Genomic DNA, 24,840 nt, shown 5'->3' with positions numbered 1-24,840 from the left:
CATTCATTTCATTCTCACGATCTCTTTCATGCCATGATACCCCCCGTGCGCGCGGCCCATCGCTGCCACCCTTTCCATGTTCTCCATGTATTCTGTTTCTGCAGCTTCTGCCACTTTGCTGCACTCCGCATTCGCGCACAGGACATGCACATTGTCATATAAGCAAGCAGCTATTCCAGCGTATTGGTCCGCAGAGGGCTCGCTTGTTTGTTGTAATGGGGGCAACAATCTGCCTTCGGGTGCATTTGTGCGAGTACATACGCGCCCCAATCAATCCACTTCGATACCAAGCTTGCGCAGTATATCTATCCGTTCGCCCTCTGCGCGCCATAGATCCTCCTGCTTAGCGACTGTCTGCGCCTCGTAGTTCACTTTGCCTTCCATGATCTGGCTCACGCGCTCCGCCAGCCTGCGCACCAACGGCACCTCTGCAGGCCCGATCCGCAAGCCGAGGCGGAACAGCTCCGTTTCGCCATACAGCTTGCGCTTGTTCAGACCGCCTCCCGGCTGCTGCTGTGCGTCTCTCGAACCGCCGACAGTCGCCACGTCATGCGCGTGCGCAGGCGATAGAGGAGAAACTCCAAGGATCAGCTCGATCGCCGAGAAGCGATGGGCTTCGGTCGGCAGTGCGAGCAGTGAGTCGAGACCACGCGCGAGCGACTTGTTCAGCACGCCTTCTGGGTGCAGCTCACTCGGCGGGCAGAGAATGTCACGCACGTGCGCGTCCAGCGCGAGCTTTTCGAGCTGAGCGGGTCTTAGCGGTTTCGGATCATCGCGCTTCAATGGGTCGAGAAAGATCATCGGGTCCGGCTCGGGTGGCCATTGCAACTCCACCAGTGGTCGCAGCAGCGGCGAAGGAGGGCGATATAGCGACTTGGCACCTGGCTTGCTCGCGGATGCGACTGTGGGCAATGCTCCTGCTTGCAACGAAGGCTCCAAGTCTTGGATCCTTTCCAACGCAGTGGCATCAGAGCTTTGAGGCTCCTCATCAGTCAACTCCTGAATCATGCCCCGACGCTTCCGCTGCTCCTCAGCAGCGCCGAGCTCCCGCTCAGCATGGAGGAGCCAGTCATTCTTGGACAGAAACCGGATGCTCTGGATCGTCGCATCGACATGCTGCCCGATTTCTTTGGCTAGCATCTGCCGCAGCAGATCAGGCTGAGCGAATGGATTCGCAGGCGGTGCACGAGGCGTGGGTCGTGGCTTGTTCTGCAGGTGCGCAGGCCGTGCACGTTGCGCCGGGATCGAGCCGTCGGCCGTCTCGTGCAGATTCCGACACTGTTCCCCGTAGCCGCAGCGTCCTTGGAGCCAAAACTTGCAGATTGTTCGTTGCGCGGTACCAGCACGTTGCGCAGACTGTTCCATGATAGAATTTTCGCCTCCCGTCAGGACAGCTTTGGAGGACACTTCCTCCACAGCACCATCAGAATCATCTCCTAGCTCATCAGGAACAGCAGCAGCATCCTCTCCAACATTCCCTTCCTCAGAAGGCGGGCTCAAACTTATTGGAAGCCGCTCTGGGCCATCTTCCTCATCCGATGCGTCCGCGTTTGCGACTGGTGGCCGCGGATCTCCTGTCACGACGACTTCTTCGACTCTTTGCCGCTTGTTTCGATGGCGGTCGCCCACGTCGTGATTCTTGCTCTTTCCTTGCCAGTCGTCTTCGACCTTTTTTCGCTCGATTGCCTGAGCTGTCGGCCATCGCTTTTTCCTCTCGGCTATCCACTGCTTGACCATTTCTGGGGTGGACAGGTTGACATTGAGGCCTTGTATCATAGCCAGCTGCGTCTCTTCGTCTTCCCATCCTTTCTTCTGCCGCATTCTCCGTTCTCGCTCTTCTTCTACCAACATGGGATCGACTCGCTTCAATGCTGCGGGTCCGCCCGGTGGATAAATCAAGTGCCGATCCGCTTTGTGCAGAGTCAGCGCGAGTGAGGTGGGAGACCTCCAGCTGCATCGCTGCCCAGGGCGTACAGGATCGTCGATGCTGAAGACAAAGTCGCATTGCAGATGTCCATCTCGACCCGATGAGACGCCTGCTGCAGATGGGGATAGCCCGGCGGAGATCCGTCGTCCATTATACGCAGAGGGAAGCCCTCCTCGCCCTGCTCCTCCTCTGCTGCTTGCAAACCCTCTTGAATGGCGTCCTCTTCCCGAATCAAGTCGAGTCCCTTGAAACTGTTGCTCATTGTAACCCGATTGATCAGCATGGTGGTAGTCTATGGACGGAGTCCCGGCTGCAGGCGCGCCTGGCGTTCGACCTTGCCAGCCCGAGTCTGACTGACGTGGGCGCCAGTGTTGAGGTCCTCCGCCACGCGAGAAGCTCATGCTGGAGGAAGAACCGAACACAGCCTGCCGCGTCACAAAGATTCTAGCGTGTTCAGTTGCCCCTAACCGCGTGATTCCGTCGTCAACATCGATGTTTCATGTGAACGGAGTAAGCGTAGCAGATGCCACATCCGATATTTCGATTACTGCATGCGCGGGAGGTACATGATGATGCATGTCGTCCATTGCGCACACCATTTCAACTTTTTTTTGACGGAAGTTCGGGTTGGTCACCGACATCTCCCAGACCATCGGCATCTTCTTTGGAAAGCTCGCTTATGTAATTTTTTGTCGATGGGCCTCCAGAACTCCAGCTGCTACTAAGCACTAAATAATACATGGTCGACAAGGGGGTGACCAGGTAGCTTTGACAGCGTCTCACCTCGGTACTCTCAGGATCCAAACACGAGGTGTCGCATTGTAGGTTCACCGTGCCTGCCAGGGACACTCTCAAGTCCGGAGACTCCTTGTACTCAATGGCTTGTTATTTGCCGAAATGAGTGCGACATTGCAAACCAACTTATGGTCCTTTGCGGTCCGCCAAAGGCGGCCTCATGTCCTTACCAGCGGCCCAGCCCCCTGTTGGACGTGCTCTCAACGAACTCCCTTAGGACGAGCTGCATTCTCTGCTTCTGCTCAAAGGTCTCAGTGCAACAGAACGCCAGATTCGCAAGAATACAGCCCGCAATCCTTCCGCAAAAGAACACCGTGGTCCGACTCGCTAGCTCTGCAAGTGGCACATCGGTTGCGACTACCATGTTTTCCCGCCAGGTCCGAGCATCTCACGCTTCTAGAATCGCCTGCGCAGTTCTTCAATGTTCTCAAGGAAAAAATCGGCAAGGCGCGGTCGAGCATATATCTAGCCAGCCTTTACATAGGCAAGGATGAGACTGAGCTGGTGTGTCCCTCGACCACAACGACGGGCTATCGTGTCTCAAATGGGTTGCTTCACTCATAACCGCTTTCTTGTTACAGCTCGATTTACTGCGTGCTACGCTGCGCCAAACACCAGCATTGAAAGTTTTCATACTTGTCGACGCTTTACGGTCGACACGTGAGCCTCATCCCCAGCCTTCAGGTGCATCGATGCTTGCTACACTGCATCGAGAGTTCCCCGGACAAGTCAAGGTGCATCTTTTCCAAACGCCCAAGCTCTCTTGGATTATGAAACTTTTGGGCAAGAGACTAAATGAGGGGGCCGGCTTGCAGCATATGAAAGTCTATGCATTTGATGACGATGTCATCATTAGCGGGTGGGTCAACGCTGTGCTCTCTTTGTTCATTGATTTCGAGTTTGACTCCAGCTTCCGCCTTTTCAGAGCAAATCTGGCGAAGGACTACTTTACGGATCGACAAGATCGATATGTACTCATTGAAAAACATGTCGATCTCGTCGCTTATTTCCGCAAGCTCTTGGACGCTACCGCAAAATATAGTTATACCCTGCAGAGTGTATCAGACAGCGCAGGTGCATCTCTTAGCTACCGACTAGTCTGGCCGCGCGCACCACAAGCGTCCAAAACTTGGGCACAGGAAGCGTGCCAGCACATGCAACGGCTCACAGCAGTCTCAAGAGAACAGACAATAGCAAAGGAGGTCGAGCTCGGACATGCAGACACCATGATTGTTCCGCTGCTACAGATGGGCCCGCTCGGGATTTGTCAAGAAACCTCTGCAGTTCCTCTCCTTTTCAAACATGTTCAGCAGCAGGACGATCCAGCAGCGCGCCTTCGCCCGGTGCTCAACCTGACATCTGGCTATTTCAGTCTATACGCACCGTACAAGGCGTTGGTGCTAGCTAGTACGTTCGCCGTACGCATCATCACCGCGGCACCCCAGTCCAACGGCTTCTTCATGTCTGACGGCGTCAGCGGATATGTTGCCGATTCGTACACACGCTTGCAGACCAGCTTTTGGAAGGAGCTCAAGGCTGCTGGAAGGGCTTCTATAAGTACTGGAGCACCTGAGGGCAAGGGGAACGTCGAGATACGCGAGTGGAAGAGGGAAGGTTGGACATATCATGCAAAAGGCGAGTTGCCCAGATGGGGTCCCAACCAATTCGCCAAAGGATTTGCAGTACTCATTCTCCACAACCTCTTGAATTCTAGGGTTTTGGCTGACTCCTCCCGGATCTGCGGATCCCGAACACACCCTCATCGGATCGTCCAACTTTGGCAGCCGCTCTGCAACGCTTGATCTGGAGTGCACGTTGCTGATCAGCACTGCATCTCCCCGCCTGCGAACCCAGTTGAAGAAAGAGGTTGATGCACTTTCGGCAGACGCAAAGGACGTCTTTGATGATGCTTTTCTCCGCCAGGAGGCGGACAAGATGGGCCGCCGTAACACGCTCTTCGTTCGTTTCGGCACCTGGCTGATCCGCAACATGCTGTAACTTGATCGCTTCGAACGCACATTGCAAAGAGCCGCAGTATGCATGATGCATTGAATAGCATTTCATTACACAGGGGCATGTGTGACAGTTCGCCCGAGGCGCAGGACAGCATGAGCCAACGATCATGCCCTCGTAATGCTTCCTTCTGTGTCATATGCTCTTCTAAATGGTGAATGTTTGGCGAATGTCGCGCGAGCTGGCGCCGATGAGCACCTGTGTCTGACCCTTGGGACGGAGCCACTTCTGTTTGGTGACGTCCCAGGTGCTGAGGTCGTAGGCGTTGAGCTTGAACGTGACCGTCTTGCTCTCGCCCTTGGCGATCTCGAAGCGGTCGAACTTGCGCAAGACCTTGGGCGGCTCGCCGCTTCCGCTCGGAAAGGCGAGGTAGACTTGGGGAACTTCGTAGCCGTCGCGCGAGCCAGTGTTCTTGACGGTAAATGAGACCTCGTACACGTCATCAAAGATAAAGTCTGGGTACGCCTTTCCCTTGTAGACCTCGACCTTGGCGTTAGTGTTCTTGTCGCCAATCCACTTGCCCTTGGCGTTGGTGTAAGAGAATTTGGTATAGGAGAGACCGTGGCCGAAGGGGTAGCGAGGCTCGATGTTCTTGCTGTCAAAGTGGCGATAGTCGACGAGGAGACCCTCGCTGTAGTAGATCTGGGGCGTCTGCGCGTTGTCCATGTACGTCACGTCGGCAGAGTAGTCGTTGCGGCTTTTGGCGATGGTGAAGGGGATGCGGCCGGACGGGTTGACGTCACCGTAGAGAACATCAACGAGACCGTTTCCCGCCTCGGAACCGGGCATGCCGGCCCAGACGACAGCGGTGACGTTCGGATGGTTGATCCACTCCTCCAGGTCGAGCTGAGCGGGGGCGTGGATGACGACGATGGTGTTCGGGTTAACGGCGGCGACCTGCTTGACGAGCGTGTCCCCCTCGTGCCAGGCGGTCAGGTTGTTGCGGTCACCTGCATTGTTGTCGACGGTGATGTATCCTTCACCTGAGTCGGACTGCAGGAAGACGAGTGCAGCATCGGCGTTGGTGGCGACTGACTGGGCCCCGCCGTAGTTGTAGTCGTCAAACGTCCAGTAGATCGCCGTGTGGTCCTTCTGCGCGCGCTGGGATATGGCCTCGTAAGGGCTAACGAGATACGCGTAGTCCGCCGTGCCACTGCCCCAGCCGGTGCCGAGGATGCCGTCGACGCCACCGCGGTCCGAGTAGAAGTTGGAGCCGTGGCGTGCGGGGCCAGCATCAGAGCCTATGAGGGCGAGCTTCTTGGGCTTATTGAGCGGTAGGGCGTGGTTCTTGTTCTTGAGCACGACCGTTCCGGCCGCAACGATGTGGCGCGCCGTTCTAGAGTGCGAGGTGGCCATGACATTGATGTGCTCTTGGTCCGTGGCATTCTGAGAAGCGAACGCGTCAAAGTTCGGCGTCGGGTAGTTTTGGTCTTGACCGAGGAGGTACCAGCCGGCAAGGATACGCGTCGCCATGTCGTCCAGGCGGGCCTCCGTGACAGAGCCATTGTTGACGGCGGTGGTGAGGTTCTTGCCAAAGTACGAGCTTGTTTGGCCGGCATAGCAGCAGTACAAATCACCAGGCATGGTCATATCCAGTCCGGCGTTTGCAGCGCTAACACCAGAGTGAGTGGCCTGCATCGATATGAGACGAGGCCAAAGTGATCAGCGTTCTGCAACCGCACATCAAACGATGCTGTTGCGCAATCCAACCAACTCACACCCCAGTCGGACATGACGTAACCAGGGAAGTTCATCTCGGTTTTGAGACGCTTGTTGAGGTTGTCAGAGTTCTGGCAGGCCCAGCTGTTGTTGACCAGGTTGTACGAACACATCACGGACGCGACGTCGGCTTGCACGGAACGCAGGAACGGGTGCTCGTATATCTCGCGCTGGGTACGGTCGTCAATGTTGGACGATGAGGTCTCACGGTAGTGCTCCTGTTCGTTGCCGATGTAGTGCTTTGCGTTCGCCTGGACACCCTGGCTCTGCACGCCGCGGATGGTGTGGTATGCAGCTTCACCGGTGAGGTAAGGGTCCGCACCAGACATCTCCCAGTTCCTACCCCCAGTTGGAGCCCGGAGCATGTTCATGCCGGGTCCGAGTTGAATGTTGACACCCTTCGCGCGGTGCTCCTGACCCATGGCCACGCCGCGCTTGTAGGCCAGCTTGGAAGAGAAAGTGGCGGCAGTGGTGATGCCACTCGGGAACTAGCGCAAAGAAAAGTGTACCAGAGCCATCAAATTCAACATCTGGACGGACGCTGGTTCATCGCACAGGAAATTTTTCGAACTCACGACAGTGACGAGGTCAGCGAACCTAGAACGAGAATTTGAATAAAAATGTTAATTCCTTTTGTCAAAATCTAGCAAACGCGGTTGTTATGGTTGTTAGACATATGTCACGCACCTGATACCCAGAGGAGAGTCTTCCAGACAGAGACCAGGGAATCCCACACGCTCAATCCTGCCAGAGGGCACCGTCGTGTTAACAGATTGTATATTTCATGTACGCGGGAGGTAGGGTCTTAAATGCTACTCACGGATTGATGTTTCCGACACACTTGCCGCTCGCCCAGCCCGCACCGGTGGTGAGGACGACTTTCTCCTCGGTGGTCAGTTTGCCGACGAGCTCCTTGGCCTTGGCGATGGCTGGTGCCCACTTGCCCTTGCCCTTGGTCTGGGGTGACGGATAGTACGGCGGGGAATCGGGGTCGGCGCCGCCTACGAAGTTGTTTGCGCTGTGCGGCTCCTGTGCACTGGCGGGCTTGGCGTTGGAAGTCATCTGCGCACCCTGGTCCAAGCGGTGGCGGCCCTGGTCCGGGCTGATTATGTCCTGGGCCACGGCCGACTTCGACAGGGCCTTGAAAGCGGCCTGGTGTTGCTGGACGTACAACTTGCCTGGCTGCCCGCGGCGCGAGAGGATGGTGCTGTGGCTGCTCTCAGCCTCGACCAAAAAGGCCGAGCTGGCGATGGCGGCGAGCGCCGAGGTGACCGCGACAGAGAACTTCATCGTGATAGGGGAACGGTGTTCGTAACGTTAGGGGGCTGCCGTCGGGCGGTGGGGGAACGGAGCTGCAAAGGGAGATGGCCGCGTCCTATGGGAAAGTAGAGGAGCAGGGACGCTGAGGAAGGGGGAGGGTAGGAAGGAGGGGCCTGAGAAGGATGTATGAGGTGGAGAAAGACAGGGTGGGCGACGGAAAATAGACACCTTGAATCATCATCGCTTGTCTTAATATGTGACGGAAGGCGGTGAACGTCGTTGTAATAAAGTTGTTTGACGCTGTGGGGAAGAGAGGAAGACTAGAGTCTTTGAGGAGACTGCTCTCACGCCTCATGCGTCCGACCCTGGGCAAGTGCCCTTGAGATCGGGGAAGCGCATTAGCGCGCCAGCAGTTGGCGCACGCACATGCGCTATGATGCGATGCTCTCGCATGCTATTCCCAACTTCCCTGCTATGCTGCATCTCACCTAATCAAGCTCTCCATTTCCCAGGCAGGCCCAAGCTTCCCCCAGACGGGTCCAGTCTAGTCGCCCCACAGCCCACAGAGGCTGTTGGTGAGCATGTGAGGAGCTTCGGATGTCCGTGACTGACCAGCCTGCTTACTTGTTGGCAGTCAGACACGCTGCAAGACCTTTGGCAGGGTAGTTGGTTCCAAGGTCCGGTAGATCTCTCCATTGTCTCATCCGAAGCTCGGCAAAAGCCAAGTGAAGTCGACAAAGCGGGTGCCTTAATGCGGCGCGACTCCTCGCCAGATATTGCACACCAGCGTCCAGCACACGCCGGCTTAACGCAAACTCGCGTAGAGTGCGAACATTGAAGTGCCTCTTTTGCCTTCTATTTTCCTAATACGGCGGCTCTTTTCTAAATATTCATTGGAAAAGGAACTGGTTGATATTGCACCGCAGTGCACTGCAGTCTGCCCACTTCGAACCTCATCGCCTCAACAGTGACTCATCGTCTCGTCATCCTGCTTCCGAAATTGAAATGAGTCCAACCGATTCGGCTACCGTGTGAGTGCAAGCGACGCTGAAGCGCGTCGCGCACAGACTGTACCGTCGTGAATACATGTATTTAGTATTCACTGTCCAATTGACAACATACCCTGTGCTACCCTTCATATGTATATACATGGCAATTGGCAACAGCAACTTCACCATTGAAATAAAATGATCCTGGCTGCTGGCTGCCGAGTTCAGAGGCGACTCTGGGTTGCCATATTGGGCACAAGCCTGAGGCACCGCACTGTGCAAATTGCCGGCCAAGCTGGAACGCGCTCGCGGCACGCCGCAATGCTTCGCGTTCCTGACGATCCGTTAAGGCTGTGAGCCATGCCGCACCTGCAAGAGTTTTCCCGGGTCTCCGCCACCGCCCGCCATTCCCTCTCCACCAGCACCCAGCCTCCAACAGCCTGCCACTCGTACGCAGCGACTCTTCACACCACTTTTGTTTCTTGTTCTTTATGTGAAGAATATTTTGATCATCCCAATGACTTCGTTCATCGGTTGTAGGACCGCACAGTCCCACGGCTGCTCTGGGTCGTCCTGCCTAATCTTGTCGAAAATCAGGCTCCTTCCAGCGATGGAACTCCCTGTCATGCTGCCGAGGTATTTACAGACTCCTGTGTGACTAAACAGAGTCAGAGGGGTTTTCGGGAATTGGGTTTCGCGAAAATTCCCGTTTCCTACGGGATCTCGCGGAATTCCATAATCCCAAATCCCGCATGCATCACGTGATTTGTGAGCGTTTAGCCAATGCTTTCGAGAAGCAATTCGCCAACAAGAAGCGTGCGTAAGAATGCGTATCTGAAGAGCTTGGCCCCTCGCCTTTCGGTGGAAATAATTAAATTCAATGCTCGGCCTTTCTTTCCAATTCCATTCCCTTGCTTGGATCGGGCGGGCACCGGCTTCGCCACTACGCCGGAATGCGCCGGATCAGGGTCAAGAGGCCAACGTCAGCCTTCTATCGATGTTGAGGAGTCTAGGCGAAAAGGCGCGACCGCAGAAGGAAATGAGAACGTTCTATGCGAGACATTGCCCTATCAAAGCTGCAAGAAATAGGGAAAAGATGAACAAAAGCGAGAGGAAAAGTGATGACTATTGGATGTGTTGGTTCATTCATACTCAGATGAAAGGGTGACACGGTCGAAACATGCATCCTTGTAGTCAGTCACCCAACTCGAAGCTGATGGGCACAACGGGGCGGAATGTTATTTCTTGCTTTTTTGTGCTTATGAAAATTTGAGTGACCTGCGAAATGCAAGAAGGATGCCCAGGGGTGGAGCAGAAACCGTGGCTCCTTCTTTTTGAGGCTTCGGCGCTGCCAGAAGGGGCGCTAAAATATGCACGGCGCGTGTTCTGTCGATGTATGCTTTGCTCTTCGATGACCATTCTTCATTTGCCAGCCGCTCAGTACATATGTAGTAATGTCGGCATTGAAGACTCAGGACTGCCTCGGCTCGACTTGCGATTCACGACTCATGACCAGTGTCGAGTGTCGGGTCAGAATACCGATGCCGATGCGACTCGCATGGCTCGCAGCACACGGTGTGAGCTGTGCGAGTCTTGACGCTTGACTCTTTGCCTTACGATTAACAACTAACTCTTCTTCATCGCTAGTTCCGAAAGCTGAGAGCTCAAAGGCCGTTCACGTCACGAGCATGCGGCAGGGTTGTCTCATCCAACGGAACTCGGACTGGGCGCCAGGTGACATTCGCGCGCGCAGCTCGATGAGACTCAATTAGAAAGGCCACAAGAAGGTACATGCGCAGATATCCCATGAATTCAGAGGCTTGGCGCCGCTATGGACACACAGTATACAGTGCCTACAACCCGATCCAAGAGCTGCGCCCACCCGGATTCATCAGAGAAGACATTCCCGTTTTGATCCTGACAATGCCATCTGCACTTGCTGATGCTGCAAAAGACTGTGGGCGACTGTTCGTCTGGTGGACAGACAGCAGCGAGGGTGTCGCGGGTGCATTTTGGAAGTTGGCATGACCGTTCTCTGAGGACGCTGCCGTAGTTGCTGCGGTAGCTCCTTCTGAAGAGGATGTTGGACCGTGCGGAAGCCCACCGTGGACCGTATCAGAGGAGGCGGCCGATGTAGCTGACGTCTGACTTGCGGGCAGCATGCCGCTTGCAAAAGCGAGTGGCAGCGGCATGTACACCTCGGCATACCACTCATACCACACTTTGCGCGCAGATGACATGCGCCAGAGATGGATGTCCAGCTCTGAGCCTGCTGGCAAATAGAGAGGTTCCTGTGGAGCGCGCGATGCGGCCCTTGACATCAGTCTTGAACGGTAACGACAGAGCCTCGCAACGCAAACATACCCGCAAAGGGAAGAAGATCGGGAACCAGCTGAGCATATCCTTGCTGTGCCTTGAAAAGTCCGGATGGATCGACATGTTGACGTCTCCATAGAGATTGGCCTCAAAGTATCCGGCAAAGCCATGGCACAGCCCAGCTTGCGGGATGTGAAAGGTGTGCGAGCTCGTCCTGACGTTGTGCGCATTCGTAAGGGGCAGGCCTGTGAGCAGTAGAGTGGGGCGGGACAAGATCAGATGTTGCTTTTCGAAAGAAGGAACAAGGGTGGCGCTCACCTTGCGCATCGCACACCGGCGATGCGACGTCGGCCGGTCCATGCTGGAACGCCCACGAAGCTTGTACGCTGTCCCACGAGCCGCGCCCACCTTTACCCGCCAGATAGGAGACAGCCTGAAAGAGCACCACGTAAGGCGTCTCGCACGCTTTGAGCTTCTGCGCTTCTGTCGTATTTGCGTTCGATCCATGGCCCATAACCTCTGCATACAGCTTTGCTGAAGAAATGGGCGTGAGAAAGCTGCTGTACGACGCGGGAATGGAGATTCCGGACGCTTTCGAAAAAAGATCGTTAGAATCCGCAAGTGTGCATGATCAGGCATATTGAGCACTCACGCTTGAGAAACCGCATCGCGCCATCGAGGCACTCTGGACTCAGTTCGTTGTCGCCAAAGCTTCCGAGAAGCTCGCTGACCACAATATCCGCCTTCTCCTTTGGGATCGCCATCGTGCGCATATCACCATAAAGAACAGTGACGAGATCTGCACCCCATTCCAGCGCCTGCTTCTCTTGAAGGACCACGAGCGCATTCGCATTCTTCTCCAGCGCAGTGATTTTCACCCGTGCTCTCGCTCGCTTGGCCGCTGCGATACACCGAGCGACAAGAGGCCCTCTTCCCGCACCGCAGACCCAGATGGATGTGGAAGAGTACCCGCCTTGCACGCGCGCTTGCAACGCATTGAAAACGGCCTCCTCATACAGAGCATACTTGATCGGGTCTCGCTCGAAGACTTCGTACGTTGAACTCTCAAGGTTGTCCATGAGAGGTTGCAGAGGCGCCTGAAGCCAGTCAGAATAGCCTTTGGCAAAGATGTCGATCGGCGTGTCCGCCGGCATGGTCTTCTCCAAGTGCCGAATATACTGCAAGTACGCGTTGCTGCCGCCCCTCGTGTGTTGCACCGGCGGACTATCGACCTCGGACAAGATGACAGCTGGACGCCGCTTCATCATTGCTTTCAGCAGTGTTTGCGCTGCTTTTGAGAGGACGGGGAAGCCTTTAGCATTGGCGAGGAACGTGGTGGAAGGCAGGAAGAGTGCCGACACGGGTTCGGACGCCCAGCGAGAGAGCGCAGATGGGCCAGGCAGTGGATACGCAAGGTCGAGAGTGAGCTGCACGCGATTGCTGTATGCGCAAGCCTGTTGTATTACGTTCCACGTGTCCCAGGCCCAGTCGTCGTCCACGCGAATAGCGCTGCCTGCCGTCTGACTCGAAATTGACGCGGAAGTATTAGCGGCTCCGCCGCTGTTCCGCACTTTGGCTAGCTTACGCGCTACTTCGTACGGCGAGGAGACTGGTAAATGAACAGATAGCTACAGATTATGCGATCTCAGCGACTTTGGGTGTCAATCTCAAGAGACAAACATCTCCGTGTACTCACGGTGATCCATTGACCGGCAGGAGGCGCCGTCCCTGCGGATGCTGCAATGACACAGTTTGCCACCGCCCGTGCATAATCCGGTAGGAACACTCTGCGCTCTGGATCGCTTGAGGGAGGAGGAAGGATCACATGCGAAATGCCAATGTGGCTGGCGTAGGCGACTTCTTGTTGTAGAGCCTAGGTATGCACAGACAATAGACACAACATCAGCGCGCATTTAATCAGAACAGGGGTAAAAGAAATCACGCACGATTTCTGAATCCAATCGGACACCTTCGTCTATTGCATCCAGTTCAATCCATTGGCTGAGAATTGCAACAACGCCCTCGCTCTCTTCCACCCGCGTGATATTTACCTCTGCGCGATTGAAGGCAGGGGCTTTTCGCCACTCTTCAGCTTCCTGTAGCGTCCAAGCGGCGGTGGTAGGACCTGGCGCCAATGTGCCTCTGCTACTACTCCTCACGAGACCTGTGCCATCATCTGAGCCAGCGCCTGTGGTATCTATCGAGCCATTGTCGAGGCACAGCCGTTCCCAGCGTTCTTTCCAGCGCTTGTTCGTCAGATCTATGGCGATGATATTGTATCCCTCTGACCGAGCTAGTGCCAAACATCGCTGGCAAGGCGGTAGGTTGCTCAGCGCCTCGTCTGCAGCCTTGTCGACATCGGCACCAAGTTGGGCGGCACGACCCAAGCCAGTGGGTGACCGGCCCGTCGCCAAATGCAGAGCATTGACATGCGAGACCTCTTCGAGGGTCTCGAGGCCGCTAGGATGGGGTATCGTTGGTCTCCGCAGATGTGTGGCTGCTGCTTGCCGCGCGGCTGCATAAGTGTTGAACGCTAACGCCGCGTTGGGGACGTGGTAGGCGACTGGGAGCGTTGTACTGCTCCCACTAGCTGTCGGAGTGTCTTCCTGGGGCATCGGCATGATGGTTCCAAGCTTTAGCGTCCTCACCAACACTGTTTCCCTCAGTGCCTCCAGCCTATGACGGACCAGGGTGCGCGCAGCGGCCTCTTTGCGGTCGTCGCCTGATTATTAATGAGTTGACAGGTGTTGAAGAAAAGTTCAGCGCTACTCGAGGCTCGAGGTCAAAGTGTTGTCCTTTTTCTCTCTCACGCGTATACGGGCAAGTTGCGTCGGGCTCTCCTCTAGTACCGCCGCCCCAGTCTGCCCTCGGATCAGAATCCGCATCCAAGCAAAACAGAACTGTAAACACTGCAAATTGGAGCTCCTCGATTGCAACTTAATTTATTCCAAAGCTGCTACCTTTTCGCCTGTACATGCAACTGTCCCCGCCAGATACTTCCGCCAGAAGGAATGGAATTCTAAGCAAACAAGGAGGATAAAAGGGGAAAGGGGTGGGAACAAGAGGAGCGATCCGCTGTCACCTGGCTAATGTGACGCGACATGATCTCAGTCCTGCTGCGCGACGGTTTCCTCTGTCGCCACAGCCTGAGCAGCAGTGTTCGTCGAGTTGGATGGCATGGGTTGCGGTGGGCAGCAGGCTGCTTCAGCACAACTTGCATCGAGATCACACGCGAGCAGACATCCAATCCCATTTTTCGCCAGTTGATCCTGCACCAGCTCCCCATTCTCGGTGACCAACCTCCCTTGCGCGTCCACGCCGTCCCCGGCAACGGCAACACCGCTCAGCTTAGCCGCCTCGAGCATCCCTCCCCGGACGAACTCGGGCTGGATCGTGCTCGAGTGAATCCCCCAGCTGTGCAGCACACGCCGCATCTTGCCGGCGATCTCCACATATCGATCCATCTGCCCGCTGGAGCAGTCCACGAGGACATGCACCGAGGCGACGATCTTGCTTTCGCTCAGCTGCCAGATGTGCAGCTCATGTACGCTCAGCACCCCATCGACGTTCAGCATGCTCTGCTTAACCGTCTCGAGAGGGACAGTGGGCGGAACACCTTGCAGCAGGATGAACGAGGCCGACTTGACCAGCGGCAAGGCAGAGTGGAATATAATGATGGTAATGATGAATGAGATGAGCGGATCCATGTAGAAGCGCCAGGTGCCCGAAGCCTTGAGGATGATGATACCAGCGCCAATAACACCGACGTTGCCCAGTGCATCGCCAAGCACGTGAAGAAAGACGCCCTGCATGTTCATGCTCCCGTCTTGCGCTCCATGACCGTGCCGGTGGCTGTCATGCGAATGCCCATGTGAGTGTTGGTGAGCGTGTTCGTGCGCGTCGTGTGCGTGGCCGTCTTCGTGGCTGTGCTCTTGCGTGTGATCTTCGGCAGCCTTCTTGCTGCGCAGACGTTGTAAGATGCCGGCCTTCTTCTTTGTAGACGATTCCCCCATAATCTCGCCTTCAGCTTCGAGGTCGTACTCTGAGCGACCCTGGGAGGCATTGCTGTGGCGGGATCGCGATACACGGGCCTCGAATTCAGAGGCGGGTATTCGATCGCGCTCTCCGCCACCGATCTGAATGGCGCCCTCGCGAGTGTCATACCCCATATCGTGTGCAGCCTGCACGACGAGCGCTCGTGTATGAGCAGGATGACCGTACAGGCTCCCGACACTGTCCTCTCGTGATCTTCGGAGCACATCTTCTGGTGAACCTTTGCGCGGTGCGCACACGATGGGCACAGCCTCAGCGGGCTGCGTGGGGGCGTCGGCAGCCAGGTCGTCACGCAGAGTTCCGGTTAGGGAACCCGACACTTCGATCGCAGCTACAGCCGTGCCGTTCGGAGTCACATGGCCGTGCGAGTGTCCACCGTGAGCATGGCCATGCGCATGTCCGTGATCATGGAAAAGGAAGAGGCCTACGATGTTGCTCGCCAGACCGAGGGAACCGACAATGATGACGAGCTTCGGGTTCTGGACCTCTTGGACATTGATAAAGCGTTCGATGGCTTCCATGAAAATGGAGAAGCACAGGGCGAGCAAAAAAACGCCATTGATTAGTGCACCAAGCACCTCAGCGCGCTGCCAGCCGTACGAGTACCGAGGATCCTCGGTCGTGCTTTTGCGTTTCGAGAGCTTTGGGAATACCAGACGAGATGAGTCTCGCGCCTTAAGCATCAAGGGAAGAAGGCTCACCTTAAGAGCATAGAAAGCAACGATCAAAGAAATGACATCGTTGAGCATGTGGAACGAATCGGCCACAAGAGCGAGAGATCCGACAGCATAGCCTGGAGGGAACCTTTGCAGCGTTAGACAGAGGTAGCACATGCCCAGCTCAGCGAGCTAACAGAACATACCAGTTATGATTTCGACAAAGAAGAAGGCAATGTCGATGATCAGCAGGACTAGAGCAAGATGAGAAGATCAGTCAGGGCGCCTGTATTTGCGAGACAACATGAATCAAGCAAAAACACTCACGGATCAAGCGTCCTTCGCGCCCAAGTGTGAAGCCCATCTTTCTGGCGAAGCGCTATAGATCTGGCACGCTAACACTGTCGCCTCTGAAGGGTAGCAGTCGGCGAGGGCGGCGTATACAGCGTTCAGGCGATGTCATTTGACGGCAAGTGTGCAAATATTCGAACGCGAGGACATAAATCGGATATAGGAGGTGTTGCTGATGCCTGATATGCCTGTGATCAGCACATGGGGGCTAACAAGCCCTGCCCAGTTGCCATCATTTTTTTTCTTCTGCTTGACTGTGCCTGTGGGCTGTGGGTCTGAGACATGACTTGAACGTTTGTGCGATGTGATGTCCGCAACAATGAACAACCCTACTTGATGGAAGGCAATTGACAGACAACACTCGATGCCCATACTTCTTCCCACTCTTCTTGGGAACACTCGACACTTCACCATATACTAAGCGTAGATCCTGCGACTTGGTTTGACAGGCCTCCTGACTACGATCATTTGGCAGTCCGTCATCTGCATGCGCTCCGGATTTTCCGCGAGTGCAAGCTATTGAATATCCCTGTCTGGACTCCTGCGGCGGCCGCCGCACGAGAAGCTGTTGGCATGAAGCAATGGGCGGCGTCGTGCCTCCCGCTGCTGGTGCGACAGCCAGCAGCGATGAAGCAGCGGCACCTGCTGCGCCGTCAGTCGAACAGTCGCAGACCAGACCTTCTGATGCTCGGACCCAAGCGACTGTAGGGTCGTTTTCTCCTATACCGGCTGCTGAACATGTACCGGCCTCTGTAGGGATAGCGACACGGCCCTTCAATCTCTCCGCAGGTGATCAGCACGAGCAGCAGGCACACCCCGGGCATAGCAACAGTGTTGGAAATGCGGCTGGGTCGTCGATCGCTAGATCAGGCCTTCAAACAAGCCCTGTATTAGGCGATGCAGAGGGTCGCCCGACAGCCTCTCGCTCTTCGGGCCGGCATATCCGCCCACCGCTCAAAGTCCGTGAGGCGAGACGCGCTGCTGAGGCTAGCGCTGCCGATGGTGACAGCGGGCGTACAGGATACTCATTTCGTACTAGGGCGCGCACTAACAATGGCCGGGTGGCTGGTTCTTCGGGAAGAAGCGGAAGTGGTAGCAGCAAGGCTCCGCGGCTCAAGCTGAGCCTTAAGAGTAGTCAAGCCGGACTAGGGACTGGTCAAGGGCCCAAGACGGCGCCTTATATGCAAGGATATACTCGCGAGCTTGACAGCTCGGACGACGAGACGGGAGAAGGACTGGCGTTCGAAGAGCAGATTATTTTGCGCTTCCCAGAAGGGCCAGAATGCGACCAGCTGCGCGATATGGTTCAAAAGCGGCAGATAGGCGAGCCCGGTGCTCCATCCGTGTGGTTCAAATTCAAGGACTCCAGGCGAGCAGTCGTGCGGGTCGGCGATGCGCTCTTTGCCGCTAAGCTTGTCGACTTACCGACCATATCAGAGACTCACAAGACGCTCGACAATCGGCAATTTTTCAAAGTCGCGGACATTTGTCAAATGCTCTTGGTCACCGAGAGAATCGAAAATGAGAGCGAAGTTGGCTACCACGTCAGTAGCATGGGCGACCTCGTGGATCCAAAGGAAGCAGAGATCATCGCAAGAGTCAAGGCAGACCTGGACGCCAAGGCGAAGGAAGCTGGTTATCTCGTCACCTCCAGCACAACCGCTACAAGCTTGACAGGGTTCGACACCAAAGACTTCATCTATCCGCACGGTGTAACACCCCCGATGAACTGGGCGCGTGAGCGTCGCTTTCGAAAGGTCATTCCAAAGCGGCGAGGCCAGGAAGCGGTCATGCGCGAGGTGGAGCGGCTTTTGGCGGAGGACGAAGATGCTGAGGATGTGCAGATCGACATGATGCGCGAGGAGGATGCCGAGGCGGAGCTGAGTGCAGAAAAGGAGGCTACAGCTGCCGAATTCCGCGGTACTGCTAGTGGGCGAGAGCATCCTGGGCCCGACAGGCAGGGTTCGCAAGCGCCATCCGATGCCGACATGTCTCTGGCTGCAACACCTGTTGCAGGTGGAGAAGAGGAGTCGATTCTAGGGGATGGCGACGACGAAGCGGAAGGCGAAGGCTCTGAAGATGGTGAAGTCGATCGAGACTTGGCCGCTGCACTCGACGCCGTGCTGGACGAAGACGAGGACGAAGAGGCATCCGAGCTCGCGAGCGTCAGCGCTGGAATGAGCGGGCGGCAGAGTCGTGCGGAGAGTCAGGTAGATGATGACGATGACGACGATCTGTTTGATGGGGATGATGACGATGCCTCTGCGAACGATGAAGACGACGAGGAAGAGGATGACGACGATGAAAACGAAGAGATGCACGAGTTCAGATCTAGGCAGCGCCAGCTCGCGCAGGAGATCAAGGACATTGAAGTCCTTGTCAAGCGACGGCAGGAGGAGATGGACCGTCACCAGAATTCTCTTTTGAAGGTCAGCTACATGGCCTCTTGTCAAGTGTAGTCGAGTGCTGATGCTGATGCCTCTCCGGCATTCGCCTTTCACAGGAGCGAGCGCGAGTGACTCTGAACAAAGCGTTGGCTGAGCTCGATTCCAAAAAGTCTCAGCTCGCAGAAGTACGGGAGGAGCGGCGGCAGGCCGTTGCAGACATGCAGGCCGAAGAGGAGGAAGCGCAGGCTCGCGCAGACGCCGCCGCCGCTGCCGCCGAAATGGAGCGCGACCAAGAGCAACGCGAGCGCGATCGCGAGCAAGGGTGGCAGGCTGCTGCACCATCGCAAACGTCAGGGGCAGCTGCAGGGACTACGGTAGACGAGCAAGCGTCGCTTCGCAAATCGGGAAGCTCGGCGAAGGAGCAATGTGATGGCGCGCCGCAAGACAAGGCGAAGGCAAACGAAGCTTCTGCACAGCAAAGGGCGGACCATCCGGCCTCGGCTCCAGGCGCGCCTACAGCACTTGATGTCCCCGAGGCTGGTGCCGCATCCATCCCTATGGACGTTGATGAAGAAGACGAGGACGAAGAAGACGATGAGGAGAACGACGACTTGTTTGGAGAAGACGACGAAGATGAAGGCTGATGGTCCGCAACCACTCTGTAGCATAGCAATACAATTCGAGCATGGAATATCTCAAGCGTTCGCCTCATCTGCTTTTGCTTCCCACGGTTTCGCTCTTTTTGGCATTGTCGCTTCCGTGGGCGGCACCTCGTTAATCTGAGATCGAAGGCCAGTGTAGAAGTACAGTTGGAAGACCAATTAGTTTAAGGAAATTCAACGATCAGTAAACACAATGCCTACAATTACCTTCAAAGGAACATCTTTGATACCTGGGATTTCATCCGTGCGCCCGCTCGTGATCAGCTCGACAATAGCATCAAATGAAGCAGGATACGGCTCGTTCGCAGGTACGCCTGATGCTGCAGAATCCGATAGTTGGGCTTCTTGCGACGATATCGCACCGTTCACAGTCGTAGATGGCTGAGCTGGCCGGCCTTGCTTTGCGGATCGCCAAGCGCTATACTCGTCGTACGATATCGGGGAGCCGATTCTATTTCCAAGAGTTAGCTGCTAGCATTTTAGGACATCTTTTTCGATGCCCTCACTTGTTTGAAAAGAAGAAGACCTTCGCTTTCGCTTCTGTGGCTTGCAGCTGCTCGTCTGATGCACACTGGGCTTTCATGGACTCGAGGATCGCCAAAATTCCCGACTGTAAGTCCTCAGCAGAGGGCAGGAGTCAGCATGATTGGGTACTTTGAGCCACGCTTCAAGGCCTGCGCACTTGGAACTCTAGATCAGTCCAGTCGTACGAGTCCAGTTGCTGAAAGACATGTTCTGGGCCCTGGTGGGTGACAGGGTTGCTGGTCGATGCATCGACCAGCATGCTGGACAGATAGTCTCGATTCTTGATAGACTGTTTGACTTGATGAAGTGGTTTCAATTGTCACCGATACTCTGTGGTCCAAATGCACTGCGGACTGTCCTAACTCAGATATTCAGATGTGAACTTTATTCGTAGAGCTGGATCTAAATGCCTGAACAGCGGACGTCACACGAAACTGAATTCAGATGACACTGGCTGGAACGTTGAGCTTGGGCTAAACGCGAAGCCGATGTTTCCAGTGCCGTCGCACACATGACACATCTCGCTTCTTGATGCGCGCAACACTGTAAAACGGATGTCTCGGCGAGAGCCGCGAGAAGCTGTCAAGGCTTTTTGGATGTCATTCATGGCCGCCACTACTTCACCGCCGTGGGAAGGACCATCAACAGTACGATGCATGCACAGATGATCTAAAGAGTATGTTCCACCGGACGTCGAGGTTTTGCAATAGCAGCAGAGCGCCACAGCGAAGCACAAGGACGATACAAGAGACTGCAAAGCTGCGAGCGATCAAGAGCGTCACAAGGCTGTCGTAGCCATCATACTTCCCCCGGCCTGCTATCGTGGCGCATATATTCTGCAGCGCCTCAATCAATACCAGGCACGGTAGGATGCTGCCTTTGGCTGATGGCTGTCACACTTTACGTTTGTGCCCCCATTCACGCTTTGTCCTGGAAAGTCGACTGGGGCCTCGGATGCAGCTGCTCGAAGCACTGGGGTACATGCTGTCCTCATCTCGCCGAGACCAGGCACGAATCGACGGCCTCTGTACGTCCCTTCAACTTGATACTCGATCGTTGTGTGTATGTATGTTTAATTTCGTTGAAGCGATCCTACAACATACAGATGTGACCGATACCAATACCAACGGAAAGTGAATGGGCCAATGAACATGGAGCGCTGCCAAAGCCTTCAGAGACGCACACGCTCATGATGCCTCACGGAACCGTGCAAATGGCATAGGTCAAGATTCAGCCGCCTGCTAGCGAGCGCGAGTAGAAGCAATTACTGGGCTTCATCCTCCACGTCAGCATCGATCAAGTACACCCTGCCGTGCAGAAATGCCGGATGATGAACTTTGCGAGAAAGCTGCTGATAGAAAAGTTTGTCTTCCGTGCGGATCGCTTTCAGCTCTTTGCCAAGTCTGACATGGCCACTGGCCCGTACAACTTGATCGAGGATATCATTTTCTAAGGAGCGTCGAATTTCACGCCATAGATGACGGCCATAAAGCATCTCGCATGCTCACCGATTGGCGATGGGCACCATTGGTTCGCCCCAACTGCAATCAAATGGCCGTACTACAGAAATATAACACAATCAAATAGTAATTCAGTACGTCCCAAGCATCCCTCATGATGTCAAAAAGCACCGCGCCGCACCGACAATGACTCCCGCTGACGGAAACACAATTCGGAATGAGAGAAAATGCAGTCGTGCACCTCCAAGGTCAGGCCGGGTCGAAGGTGCTTGCTTCCGTCTCCAGCGTGGTGGCAAGCCCTTCAGGAAATGATGCTGCATGTGGAAGAACGTCCCGTTTGAGTGAGCAAGTCGACTGGCGCTTTGGAGAGTGAACTGGTGCGTAGCGCACATCTTCTCAAACACTGTTTCACTCCTGCTGTGCCGCTGGAGCCCCCAACAATGGCAACGCGACCGCACAAGAGCAAGGGGTCTTGCGAGCGACGTCTCCGATGCGATATAGTGTTCACAGTGCAATCGGCCAACTTTGCCACCTCCATCCTCCGGAAGGGGATGGATTCATCCAAGTGGTAGCCGCCTGTCGTGCTCAGCTGCAGGGCTTTGTGCAGTAATGGCGATGCTGCCAGCGGAGACACTCCAGGAGCTAGTTGCAAGACCAGTTCGCTCTCCAATGGACTCCTTGCGGGAAGATTTGAAGTCGTTCGATAGGACTGAAGGGATGCGGATAGTCCATGAGTAAATCAATCTCGAATAAGTCTTTCTGCGCTACAGATGTGGCGTCGTCATCAGAAGCGATGCCGAAGGTGGGAGATGCACAGCTGGAAGGTGGCTGCCGTTACAGCGTCCCGATCCGCCCGCTTGCTGTTAGAGCCCGAGACCGAGCAACGCGATGCGGTCCACACTTGGTACGAATTAACTCGGCTGGGTGTCTCGCTCGTCAACTACCGGGATGATGGAGCTCCGCTGTTGACTGTGCATGATGTCCATATCCTGGCCAAGGTGCTTGGAGGCCTGACTGGACTCGTGCTTGCCTTGCGCGAGCGGGATCACAAAGTCTGCATCAATCCCGAGCTGGGACGTACGCGATGCAACCAGCTGAAACGCATGGCCGGCAGCAGCACGTTGTGCACTTCGCTTGCATCGCCGTGTTCTCTCTTCAACGCTGAGCACAGGCTGATTGCAGCGAAGGGTAGCGGAGAAGATCAGTAGAAAGCTGAAGCTGCTCGTCGTTCATGAGACCAGAGATACGAGGATCGAGTCCATGTGTCCGAGATTGCTGCATGCCACACTATCGTATGTGATGGCAACCGTCCAGAGTGCCGCGAGGAGGACACCGATCATCCACAGCTCGATGAGAAAGAATTGGATGGACAGCATTTGTCTGATACGGGAGAGATTCATCGCACTGAGCGTGAGGCGTGCAACGCGGTCTCTTCCAGGCGAGACGGGTAGTAAGGAACGCCTGCTACTTGGATCTCCGTCGAACATGAGCCTCTCCCCTTTGCCCTTTGGACTTGATGAAGGGGGCGGATATTGGTACTCCTTCGGGCCTTGCAACGTACATTTGGACCAACAGTCCCCCGCGAGCCCATTCTGCTGTCCCTTATTGGCTACAGAAAGCCCTTGGAATGTCTCGCGAGGTCACAGCCGCAGGCAGTGCAGCACATGTATTCAAATGGTGGTATAAAGCATGAGCAAAAGGAAAGCTTATCCGCACGAGGCGATGAGAATGTATACGATATGGCAGTAAGCTCGGGTTAGTGCTGCCATCGCTCTAATGCCGATATCTGCGTCCCTTGCCACGCGTCCACGTGTAGTCGGAATGAATTCGTGTTAGTGCCTTGACTCACCGCGGTCGGCGCGATGATGGCATTGCACGGCAGGAGGGATAATGCCCAGCAGCAGAGACTGAACAAGTGTAGGTGAATGATGAAATGTGGTCTTGCATCTGACTCGCTCGCCGCCTGCCTTTGGTCTGGCCTTGACGAGTGTTAGCGCGACGCGTCGAGAATAGAACTTAATGTGCCCCAGGGTGCCATCCACACTCCAGTGAACAATGGTGCCCCTATGGTCGAATGCCAGATGAAGCTGGTGTGCCGGTGCGCACCCTCTCTCTTGTACCCGAAGCACATTGAGCAATATGCAACCCAGATGGCAGTGTCGATTCCTTCGACGAGCAAAAAGAACAGGAGCGCATTGGGGAAGACACGCGTGCCCGTTGGTTGTGCGGTAGCTTGCACACAAAGTACTAGCAGCTGTCATGGTGTCACATTTGCATTTCAGAGAGAACTCACATATTCAAGAGCCATGTCTGGCCTTGCAGTGCTCTTTGTGAGACGATTGCACATGGATCCCAAATCAGTATGAAATAGGTCAAGCGCAACCTCCCTGCACCAAATTCCAAGCACCTAAGCTTGCCCGTGTGCACCTCCGATAACGACAGAAAACAAGATCAAGCCGATGCAGTATAAATCTGAAGCGCAAAGGTTGGCACACAGTTAGTCTTAAGGAGTCCGCGAATACACATAGCGCGTGCCCTCGCATCGCTCGGGATGAGATCCTCGGGCAGGCTGGAATCAAATAGTCGGAACATCGTCCATCCGTTGCAGGTCGAGCAGCCCGCATGCCGGAGACCTCTTTGACTTTGTTGGGGATATCCTGCAGAGGGTATATCGCTCGCAACGAGAGTGTTGAAGGATCCCACACCTCTTCCAGTGTGCCTCAGGGGTAGCACCACCGGATCCGGATGCAATATGATTGGTGGGGAAAGCGCATGAAGCAGAAATGCATCGATAGGGTTAGTCAGAACTACATAGTTCAAGTCAGTCAGTTGTAGCGGCCAAGAAGTATCAAGCTCGTAGCGAAGGAAACTGCGGCGCCGATGGGGCTCGAGCGTTTCCAGCGAAATGTTGTCGTGCTTCTTCCTTTTCTGATTTTTGAGTGATGCTCCGGCTGCAGCTCTACTACATCCATATATGCTAGAGATTAGCTTGAAATTGAGAAGGCAGACGAAGGAAATGATCGAAGGGTGCGTAAGGAAAGAAAAGGGGTCTAAGCGCGCGCCAAGCATATGAAAGGAAGAGTCGTCAGCGTTTAACAGCTGATTGTGCTCTGTATAGGTGATTACCGCATGGCAGCCCAAGCGAGACATCTGGGACGAGAGACAAAGCCCTGGTGGAGGTAGTGAGTGCGTGTCAACGCATCTGCGCTTGTTGAACTTGACGTGGCATCAACTGTGAAGACTTGATGTCGGCTCTCATGGTCGCTTTACCTAGGTTATAAGAGGGCGAGCGCGGGTTGTGTGTACATAGGCCGTCAACGTAACTCGGCTCTTGCACCTCTCCTCACTTGCAGGAGGTGCGTTGCAATGGTCGAACGCCGAACCAATTCAAAAGATAGTCGAGATCAGACGAGACAGCGAGCCACTTGTGTGTCCACTCGATGGTGAGGAGCTTAGCCCTTCCACTGCATCTGATCACGATTTCCTTGCATATGGCTCTGTGCTTGCTGCTGCCTGCACTCCGATCGACATCGCCGGTGATGACGGGGTATGAGACTCCCAACAAAGAGAAGAAAGCAAGGACGGATATGGATGAATCTCCCCTTCTCGCTTCGCGATTCTGCTGTCCAGGTGTCACGTGCCTGAACCTATGCACAGCTCGATGAACCCCGTAAGTAGGAAGGACCCTCTTGTCCAGCACCAACCTGTCAAGAGCGTCGCTTCGTAG

General features: G+C 55.2%; 7 protein-coding genes across 7 annotated transcripts; 2 read left to right on the top strand and 5 right to left on the bottom strand.

The window, feature by feature from the left end:
• Positions 1-142: 142 nt before the first annotated feature.
• On the bottom strand, positions 143-2,477 carry K437DRAFT_255781 (uncharacterized protein). Its single transcript, XM_013388506.1, has one exon. The coding sequence runs from the start codon at positions 2,326-2,328 to the stop codon at positions 271-273; it is 2,058 nt and encodes a 685-aa protein (XP_013243960.1). The 5' UTR covers positions 2,329-2,477; the 3' UTR covers positions 143-270.
• A 572-nt stretch (positions 2,478-3,049) lies between these two features.
• Positions 3,050-4,720, top strand: K437DRAFT_211491 (uncharacterized protein; the record flags this gene model as incomplete). The annotated part of the gene is made up of 4 exons (XM_013388505.2): positions 3,050-3,226; positions 3,304-3,581; positions 3,648-4,375; positions 4,437-4,720. Coding segments are annotated over 4 exons (1,467 nt in total), but the record flags the coding sequence as incomplete, so codon positions are not given.
• On the bottom strand, positions 4,582-7,958 carry K437DRAFT_255780 (glycoside hydrolase family 3 protein). The gene is made up of 5 exons (XM_013388504.1): positions 7,275-7,958; positions 7,142-7,198; positions 7,030-7,051; positions 6,454-6,942; positions 4,582-6,367 (listed from the first exon to the last, which is right to left on the bottom strand). Exons 1-5 carry the CDS (start codon positions 7,742-7,744, stop codon positions 4,883-4,885), a joined length of 2,523 nt encoding a protein of 840 aa, XP_013243958.1. The 5' UTR covers positions 7,745-7,958; the 3' UTR covers positions 4,582-4,882.
• Positions 7,959-10,481: 2,523 nt separating this feature from the next.
• K437DRAFT_234622 (PRMT5-domain-containing protein) lies at positions 10,482-13,756 on the bottom strand. The gene is made up of 6 exons (XM_013388503.1): positions 12,966-13,756; positions 12,716-12,892; positions 11,672-12,647; positions 11,338-11,610; positions 11,068-11,264; positions 10,482-10,994 (listed from the first exon to the last, which is right to left on the bottom strand). Exons 1-6 carry the CDS (start codon positions 13,638-13,640, stop codon positions 10,557-10,559), a joined length of 2,736 nt encoding a protein of 911 aa, XP_013243957.1. The 5' UTR covers positions 13,641-13,756; the 3' UTR covers positions 10,482-10,556.
• Positions 13,757-14,126: 370 nt separating this feature from the next.
• K437DRAFT_294047 (cation efflux protein) lies at positions 14,127-16,261 on the bottom strand (the record flags this gene model as incomplete). Its single annotated transcript, XM_013388502.1, has 4 exons — positions 16,056-16,261; positions 15,935-15,982; positions 15,774-15,865; positions 14,127-15,746 (listed from the first exon to the last, which is right to left on the bottom strand). The coding sequence occupies exons 1-4, from the start codon at positions 16,090-16,092 to the stop codon at positions 14,127-14,129; spliced, it is 1,797 nt and encodes a 598-aa protein (XP_013243956.1). The 5' UTR covers positions 16,093-16,261.
• Positions 16,262-16,280: 19 nt separating this feature from the next.
• K437DRAFT_294046 (uncharacterized protein) lies at positions 16,281-19,154 on the top strand (the record flags this gene model as incomplete). Its single annotated transcript, XM_013388501.1, has 4 exons — positions 16,281-16,348; positions 16,529-16,731; positions 16,836-18,508; positions 18,583-19,154. 4 exons carry the CDS (start codon positions 16,281-16,283, stop codon positions 19,108-19,110), a joined length of 2,472 nt encoding a protein of 823 aa, XP_013243955.1. The 3' UTR covers positions 19,111-19,154.
• On the bottom strand, positions 18,755-20,211 carry K437DRAFT_255775 (uncharacterized protein). Its single transcript, XM_013388500.1, has 4 exons — positions 19,811-20,211; positions 19,635-19,738; positions 19,336-19,579; positions 18,755-19,245 (listed from the first exon to the last, which is right to left on the bottom strand). The coding sequence occupies exons 1-4, from the start codon at positions 19,910-19,912 to the stop codon at positions 19,162-19,164; spliced, it is 534 nt and encodes a 177-aa protein (XP_013243954.1). The 5' UTR covers positions 19,913-20,211; the 3' UTR covers positions 18,755-19,161.
• Positions 20,212-24,840: the final 4,629 nt, after the last annotated feature.

Source organism: Tilletiaria anomala (genome assembly GCF_000711695.1).
Source record: "Tilletiaria anomala UBC 951 chromosome Unknown K437scaffold_28, whole genome shotgun sequence".
Classification (NCBI taxonomy): Eukaryota; Fungi; Basidiomycota; class Exobasidiomycetes; order Georgefischeriales; family Tilletiariaceae; genus Tilletiaria; species Tilletiaria anomala.
This window is presented reverse-complemented; position numbering and strand designations above follow the sequence as displayed.

Excerpts from the sequence above, each read along its gene's own strand:
- K437DRAFT_255781 (XM_013388506.1), bottom strand. The coding sequence starts at position 2,328 with ATGAGCTTCTCGCGTGGCGGAGGACCTCAACACTGGCGCCCACGTCAG.
- K437DRAFT_255775 (XM_013388500.1), bottom strand. The coding sequence starts at position 19,912 with ATGCTGGTCGATGCATCGACCAGCAACCCTGTCACCCACCAGGGCCCA. Across the intron at positions 19,580-19,634 it reads GTCTTCTTCTTTTCAAACAA|AATCGGCTCCCCGATATCGT; the intron begins GTGAGGGCATCG and ends TCTTGGAAATAG. Across the intron at positions 19,246-19,335 it reads TCAAAGATGTTCCTTTGAAG|ATTAACGAGGTGCCGCCCAC; the intron begins GTAATTGTAGGC and ends CTTCGATCTCAG.
- K437DRAFT_234622 (XM_013388503.1), bottom strand. The coding sequence starts at position 13,640 with ATGCCGATGCCCCAGGAAGACACTCCGACAGCTAGTGGGAGCAGTACA. Across the intron at positions 12,893-12,965 it reads TCCGATTGGATTCAGAAATC|GCTCTACAACAAGAAGTCGC; the intron begins GTGCGTGATTTC and ends GTGCATACCTAG. Across the intron at positions 11,611-11,671 it reads CGCGATGCGGTTTCTCAAGC|CGTCCGGAATCTCCATTCCC; the intron begins GTGAGTGCTCAA and ends TTTTTTCGAAAG.
- K437DRAFT_255780 (XM_013388504.1), bottom strand. The coding sequence starts at position 7,744 with ATGAAGTTCTCTGTCGCGGTCACCTCGGCGCTCGCCGCCATCGCCAGC. Across the intron at positions 6,943-7,029 it reads TCGCTGACCTCGTCACTGTC|TTCCCGAGTGGCATCACCAC; the intron begins GTGAGTTCGAAA and ends TCTTTGCGCTAG. Across the intron at positions 6,368-6,453 it reads ACGTCATGTCCGACTGGGGT|GCCACTCACTCTGGTGTTAG; the intron begins GTGAGTTGGTTG and ends ATATCGATGCAG.